Consider the following 8,053-nt stretch of genomic DNA (forward strand, 5'->3'; position numbering starts at 1 on the left):
TTTGACTAAATTAAAATATTTTTTAATTAAGTTGATAAAAATTATTTTAATATAATAATTTTACTTTTTAAAAGGGCATTCCATTGTGAAAAATATCAACAACACACTAATACTAATTTTTTATCAAATTTAAAATTTTTAATTAAGTTGATAAAAATATTTTATGTAAATTAATTTTGATTAAAATAAAATATTTTATAATAGTGCTATTTTTAATAAAATAAGAATTTTTTTAGTATTTTTTTAAATGCAGTATTTGACAATAATAAAAATAATTAATACTTTTTTAATTGAGACGTGTGTTGATTGAACATTTTGACTATCTTGAGCAAATAAAAGCTCACGTCTTTTTCTTTGACTCGAATGAAGTTTGAAAGAATGGAGAAAATAGAGAGAAAAATCATTAACTTGTTTACAAATGGAAGAAAATAAAGAGAAAAAAGAAATTCAATGTCATCTAATTGACTCATTCAATGAGAGCTCATCCTAATTCTCTCTTCGAAGTTTCACAATCATGACTTTTTAACATTATATTTGGGATTAATCGAGCAAACACCTATTTTTTTTTAAATATGTGTTTGACTCAATTAATCAGATGATTCGATTAATATTTTAGATTTTTCATCTCATTAAAAATAAATATCATATAATACATTATAGTTGAGATTTAAATCGTAGATAATTAATTAATCATTTGATTGATGCTTAATTTAAAAATCAAATTATATTTGTTTACATTAATTTTAAGATATTTATAGCATCTAGAGGGATTAAGGAATCAAATGAATCATCTATTGTTCCTTCAAAGGCCATGACTAGTGGTGCAAACTAATCAACATGCTCACAAACTTTTCGAATTGATTCAAAAATTATTTAATTGATATTTAAAATATCGAATTCGAGCCAAACTCAGAACATATTTTATCTAATTTCAACTATTCACAAGTCGAATTTGAATTGAACTCTTGTTATTTTTATATAATTTAATAATTTGAATTGAATTTTAATCGTTTTAAATTATAATTTGATTTCATTTGGTTCGAATAATTTAAACTAAAATTGTATTTGAATTTCATTTCGAATCGAGTTCGAATTAAAATTATATATATTTTCAAATTTATATATATATATATTTCAAATTTAAATATTAATATTTTTATATTATTTACAATCTAGTCATTAGACTCACTCTGAGACTGAAGTGATAGATTTAGTTTGTGATTCTTAGTCGGTGTTTACTTTTCCTAACATTCAGATGAAGTATTTGTTTTGTTCTTTTGCTTTGACTAGTTAAACCAAGGGATTTATATTTTCAAGTGCTGATTAGTTAGTCAAATTTGTTTTTTTTGATAAATAATATAGATAGATTAATCCTAAATCTCTTTATCTTCTACGTTCTTTCTCGATCCATGATGGCTTATGCATCAGAGGACCCCACACGAGATGACTCTGGACGAATCTTTTGATGAGCGTTAATCCATGCAATATGTCCTGCCAAGAAGACTAACAAATTAATACATTTTGACCTTGGCACGTATGTCTCAATGTAAGTAATTGTCGTAACAATCTTTCTATTATTTTAATTTTGTTGCGATATTTATTTTATTAGAATACAATCAAAGTTTCATATTAAAAATATATTTAAAAAATCATAAAATTATAAGATGGAGATATCTATATTAATACGAGATCTTTTTGGATAAAGTCCAAAAATAAAACTACGAGAGCTTGAGTTCAAAGTAGATAATATCATATTATTTTGGAGATATATGTGAATTTCATCGGATCTAACAGTGATATTAGAGCAGGTCCCAACGAACCCCTTTCTAGGAGCCCCCAATGATTCCCTAAAGAAATGATTGGAGGGCTTTTAGTAAGAGGTTCGGTTGGGATCGTTAAGGGGACGAGTCTGTTGGGTTGGGATCGGGGTAGATTGTTAGGATACAATCAAATTTTTCACATTAAAAATATATTAAAAAAATCATGAGATTATAAGATGGAGATATCTATATTGATAGGAGGTATTTTGGATAAAGTTCAAAAATAAAATCATCAATATTTGAGTCAAAATTAAATAATATCATATTGTTTTGGATTATTTTTAGAATTAATCAATTTAAAGAGCGGGATACTTAGATTACATTTTTTAAAAAGGTTTAGCCGTGCATTATTAAAGCTTTTGCTAATCTTAATGAAACATTAGTAAGTTTTAAAACTATTTTTAAATCTTGTAAAAAAGAAACGGAAGTGTTTCTTACAACTTTTCGATAATCGGGATCCTAATAATTTGTAAAAAAAATGGTTTTTTTAAAAAGAGGTAAAACAACATTTAACCTTTTTTTAATATTATAATGCTAAATATAGAATAAAATTACTTAAATTTAATCAAGTTATTGTATACGAAATATTATTATATTAAAACATTATTTTTATTAAATTGGTAAAATTTATTTAAAATTTTTGTAACACTTATTTTAGTATAAAAGTGTAGTAATTTTGATTAAATTGAATAAAAAATATTAGGTTAATTTATTTAATATATTGCAATAATTATTGTCACAGTTGGCGTTGGAATAAAAGTATTTTTAAAATAAAAAAAATACCTTTTTAATTTTTTTATCAAATAACAATTAATATTTTTGTTAAATATTTAATGTTCTTTTAGTAGTTTTGAATAAAAGGAACGTTAAGGGGCTTTTTAAATTTTTTTTGCTGAAAAATAATATTATAATATTTGTGAACAATAAAAATTAAGCAACATGTTAAAGCGCCCCCTAAAATGTACCTTTTCTCACTAAAACGCCCTTTCCTTTCCGTGTCTCGCTTCTCCTTCCTCCGATCGATCCACGAAGCCATGGTGACCCTCGTCGTCGCCACCACCGCCGACCCGGCCTCCGTCGGCCCCGCCTCCGCCTTCCTCGCCATGCCTGGATGGAACCCCGGCCCGTCCATCGCGGTACCATCTTTCTCCCGTCGCCATCTCTGTCTTTCTCACACCGTTGTGGTTTGTTTTTCTTGATCCCCGATCGCACGGCGTAAATGCAGGCCGGGATGGAGAGCTTCGCCAACGGGGCTGTGAGGCTGCTGAAGCACGAGAGCAGCATCATCGCCGAGGACGACCTGGATCGGCGGTGGGAGGCGGCCACTGGAGAGACTGTCGACGAGGTCATCTTCCTTAGTCGGCACACCGCGGTGTCCAACCGCCCCGCTCTCACCGTTCACCCCATCGGTACTGAGCTGCTCCGATCAATCCGTCGTAGGAAATTAACTGCTACTTTTTTTTTAAAAAAAAATTATTATATTTGTCTTGAAGGTGTGCCTCACATATGCGAGGGCGAGCATCTTCCGCAGGGAGGGCGCCCCGGTTGGGCGGGGCTGCCGAATCCAAGGATCGGCCCTTGGCTCCGGCTCATGAAGAAGATAGCTGAAGCTAATGGTCTAATCCCCGAATTTGAGGTAAGTTCTACTTCACATAGCTAAATTGTTACTACATCTTAACTCAATTCTGTTATTTTTTTGAAACTGGTATCGAGAAGGGAGAGTTAAGCTAGCTGAAATATATTAACAGCACAAAATTAAGTACGATCTCGAATAAACAAGGAAAAGGGAAGAAAGAAAACTAGGAATGGTACTATCATTGCGTGAACAAATTACAAAGTCACAAATATGATAAAAGGAAAGAGACTTAGGAAATGGGTGAGGTTGAACGAAGTCACACAAATATGTAAAAGAGACTTATGTCAACCAGACAGTTTTATTGTGTGATCAAGGGCACAGTTTGCTTCTTTTTTGCTGTTGGTTTTTGATTATCAGACCGATTGCAGTTTTTAGGTATGAAATATATTGGTGTGGTGTTATAAGACTGGAGCTTCTTGCACCTTGCACAAACACCTGGTTGAATGCCTACAAATTTAAGAGTTGTTATTTAAATTAATAAAGTGCACATATTATCTTATAGGAAATGGTGGATGCTGAAATTTAGTATGATTAAATGAAAGGTAATTTTGCTGTTGAGATGAAGAGTAGACCAGATCGATGTCTAGGTGTTTGACTGATTTGGTGTAATTTTTTTCTCATGTTATCTGGATTCTTTCCTCAAGATGTTTTGTGTTGTTTATTTGTAGATAACATTGGAAGCAACTCATCATGGGCCGGTGGTTAGCACACCAACCATGTTCTTGGAGATTGGTATGTTTTACTCATATTTAATTATTATTATTGTTATCATTATTACTACTATTACTACTACTATTATCTGAAATGATAGCGTACTTGATTACTAAAGAAAGCTAATTCTATTAATATTTAAACCCTAATGCATTTGGAGAGGTTGTCACTGAAAGCGAGTCATATACATTCTATATGAGTAGAGCAATGGATTTATTTAAGAAAAATACGTAATTTCATCAAGGTGTTCCTTAACAATTGACTGTGACAGAGATGTGATTTTATTTATATGGTATTTGTCTTTTCAGTTTTTGACCATGTGTCATCTAGTGGCCATTAGTTATTTGTTTTGTTCCATTCAACAGTCTGTATAGACCCTGTGCGTTAGTGTACTGGCACGTTCAGTGTTCAGGAATCGGGATAAGCTGGAAATGGAATTTAATCACTTTATCTGTTATAACAAATGCAAATATGTGTTAATGAGTTGGTAGAAGGAGACTTTGTAAACATCACATTGATAAAAGTAGCATTATATGTTCCTTGTAACAATTTGTTTTTCTATTAGTTATTTTTTGTCAAATATATAGAGTGATTGAGAAAACTTAAATGTGAGTTATGTTACTCACATTCTAGTTTACTTTCATATAGGGAGTTGTAGTCTATGAGGAGAATTTAGAAACCTTAAACAAGTGGACTACCATTAACTTATATTGAGGCACTTTTGGTCAGTAGTTGGGTCTATTATGTTGATTGGTCATTACTCTTTGGATAGATTGTTCACTTTTTGGTGTCAGAGTAGAGCTAGTCCTAAATTTGTGAGGCTCAGAAGAATAAACTACCAAGGACTTGGCTTAAACAATTCATGTCCTTAGTTGGGCCTATTAAGTTAATGGCTCACTGTTTGGGTTGATTGTTACTGTCAGCTTATCCTGCATCATCACTTGATTATTTTTTGTTTTTGGCATTTGTGTGTTTGTGTCTTTATTGCAGTTCTCAGTCACCTTGTTTTCACCTCCCATGCTATCTATCTTCTAAACCACTTTTTGTGCATTATCAGTACATAATCACATGTATTATCACTACCTACTTGTAGGCACCCACTGCTTCCTTTCAATGCTATCTAATTTCTAGATCACTTTTATAATCACACACATACATAAGTACCCTTTTGGTTTGTGCCTATTCTGCTGTGTTTAGCTTTAGCAGGATATAAATATCCTAGAAAAAGTTAGCCTTTTTTTTCCCAAGGAACCAACTGTTTAAAAATTTACTTATTCGGTCATGGCAATTTCTAAATACATTTATTCATTCTTTTGTTACGAGTGTAGATACATTGAAGGTTTTTTTATAAAAAAAAATTAATTCCTTCTCCTTGCTGCACATCACAATAAAGCACCAGCTGACTTTCTGTTTGCTTGTTTAAATTATCACAGGGAGCACAGAGGAGTACTGGGGGAGGCAAGATGCCGCCCAGGCTATTGCTTTAGTAAGTAAAATTTACTTAAGCCTTCACAAGATCTGCTCAATATTCCCAAAAGAGAGAATAAATCTTAAAACTCTGCTTGATAACTCTCTTTTTAGTTTCTTTAACAAGGATGCTTTTTTCCCCTTTACTTTGCACAGAGTTATTGACTTAATTTAGCATTCTGTCTCTTTTTTTATTGATTTGAATTTAGTTTTAATTGCTTTAGCAATAATTTTGACCTTGTATTTTCAGGTTCTATGGGAAGGACTTGGGCTTCAAGGAAGTGCTTCTATAGGAAACTGGGGCAGGTACCTTGTGTTCATAGTACATGCTACACTTTTGTTAACTATATGCAACCGATATGATCTTCCAATGATGCAGAAACCACAATGGAGAGAAGGTCCTTTTTGGGATAGGAGGTGGTCATTATGTGCCTCGCCATATGGATATTGTTTGGTAGGCAACCATTCTATTCTTGTGAGCCACCTGCTTAACAATGTCATGGTTGTGATTTGCTCAATGAAAGTACAATACTTGATCACAGATCTTTCCAAAGTTCAACCATTCCTTATGTTGAATGAGTACAAATAAGACTTTTTTTTTCTGTTTTATTCCATTACTGTACTAAAGCAGACTTACTGAAACCTTTCTCTGGAGGTTTCACTAATCACATTCATTGTCTTTCAGAAATGTTCAATACTTTAAATAAGTTCCTAGCTAGAAATGCTCACTAATCATATTCCTTTGATGCAAGTTCAGCAATCACATTCATTGTCTAGCAGAAATGTTCTCAATACTCAGTAGTCCTTTTCTTGTCATGTTCAAATCAGAAAAAGAATGCTCCAATTACTTTCATGAGCTTAAGCAATGAAACTTTGATCACGATTTTGGTTATGAGAACTAAATCTTGCAAAATCACTGATCACCTGCACTGAAGATTACATGATTTTTCTATTTGAGCCATTCTTTTGAGTCTCGAATATTGCTAACTGATAGCCATTATTTCCTAAATACAGTTCTTTTGGTGACTTCTCTTTGTAATGGCACTAGAACACTGTTGTTTGCTATGAATTTCAGACTCCATACTAAGAATCAAACTATTCCGATGCATGTTTATTTACAGCACAAGATTTGACTAAATCCTAGGGAAGTTTGGATAGCTGATTCTATGTCTAACTATAGTGTGGCTCACTGATGTCCCAATTATTTGGTGTTGGCTAGACAAACCTTTTCCATCGTCGAGTTTTATGCCTAGTTAAAGGAAGAGCACTTAAATTTTAGGTCTCTTGTTGCTGTTTTATTTGCATACTGCACACTAATGGATCTTTGCATTTTACTGACATACGATACGAAATGAATCAGGAAAGATGGTGTTTGGGTAGGCCACTTGCTATCCGGATATTCTTTACCAATGGAAGATCCTAAGCAGAAAAATGGAGAAAATGGCCAAAACGAAATCGGTGGAGCATGGAAACAGTCAGTTAAAGTTTCATATGAGGCTACAAAGGCAGCTTTTCCTGGAGGAGAAATCATAGCACATCTGGATCAGAAGTAAGTGCCTTTCTTTGATATCTACTATCCTGCTGATTGCTCTCTTTATCCTTTTTCTTTTTCGCTAATGGGAGCTTGTTCTTTATCGGCTCAGCTTTATGCCTTTCGATGGTTAAGTGGTCCGGCCAGGTTTTTGTAAGTTGAGTTCGGTGTGTTCTAGTGTTTGATGATGCTTTGGTTAAGGCTAGTGTTTCTTTTAAAACCCAATGAGATCAGCCGGTTGAGCCAGCTACTCAGGAACTAAATGCCAATCCAATCTGGTTTGCAGCAAAAATCAGGGAGGACAAAACCCTGATGGAAACCTGTAGATTACGAACCCGTGTCGATTAGAATCGGGCCAGGCCCGAGATGGCCCATTCTGTGTCAAGCCGGGTGGCCCAAGTCAGTTGACTCCTCTAGTTTTAGGAAAATAATTGTTGTTGCTTTGCAATGTTTTAGTAATGAGTTCCTTTTGCACCCTTTTTATTGGAAATTTTCATTTATTATCAAGATAGATTCTATCCCACCTCAATTCATTTTTATTTCAAAAATATCTTTATTGTTTGCTAGCTACGGATTCATAGCTACTACATTCTTTTATATTTTTGTCCTTCCTTTTTAATCCTATTGAATTGGATCTAACATCTGAGAACTCCAGGAGTTTCAAAGGCTGGCAGAAGAATGCGATCACAAGCTACTTGACAGAGCAGAATATAAAGATAGGAAAACCGCAGGATTTCTCGACAAAATAACTTCCCAGCCATGTTGTTCTTGCAAAATTTTGCCAATGTTGTGACGATTAGTAACTAATCCCTTTTGTATCATTCATATACATGGTTCAAGATTGTGATTAAGTACGAAAAGTAAGGTAAGATTAAGTTTTGATTAACA

The 8,053-nt window shown here is 33.2% G+C and overlaps 1 protein-coding gene across 1 annotated transcript; it reads left to right on the forward strand.

The window, feature by feature from the left end:
- Window positions 1-2,819: 2,819 nt before the first annotated feature.
- Window positions 2,820-8,053, forward strand: LOC141846888 (D-aminoacyl-tRNA deacylase). The gene is made up of 9 exons (XM_074734913.1): window positions 2,820-2,956; window positions 3,046-3,229; window positions 3,314-3,456; window positions 4,125-4,188; window positions 5,601-5,653; window positions 5,885-5,940; window positions 6,014-6,088; window positions 6,995-7,183; window positions 7,821-8,053. Exons 1-9 carry the CDS (start codon window positions 2,855-2,857, stop codon window positions 7,912-7,914), a joined length of 960 nt encoding a protein of 319 aa, XP_074591014.1. The 5' UTR covers window positions 2,820-2,854; the 3' UTR covers window positions 7,915-8,053.

The sequence above is a fragment of the Curcuma longa genome, chromosome 16 (genome assembly GCF_044706935.1).
Source record: "Curcuma longa cultivar G26 ecotype Majalengka, Jawa Barat chromosome 16, ITB_CL_G26_1.1, whole genome shotgun sequence".
NCBI lineage: Eukaryota > Viridiplantae > Streptophyta > Magnoliopsida > Zingiberales > Zingiberaceae > Curcuma > Curcuma longa.

What these genes read in the sequence shown, in the direction of transcription:
- LOC141846888 (XM_074734913.1), top strand. Translation starts at nt 2,855, where the DNA reads ATGGTGACCCTCGTCGTCGCCACCACCGCCGACCCGGCCTCCGTCGGC. An exon ending in ACCCCGGCCCGTCCATCGCG is followed by an intron (nt 2,957 to 3,045) that starts GTACCATCTTTC and finishes GCGTAAATGCAG; the next exon opens with GCCGGGATGGAGAGCTTCGC. An exon ending in GTCTAATCCCCGAATTTGAG is followed by an intron (nt 3,457 to 4,124) that starts GTAAGTTCTACT and finishes GTTTATTTGTAG; the next exon opens with ATAACATTGGAAGCAACTCA.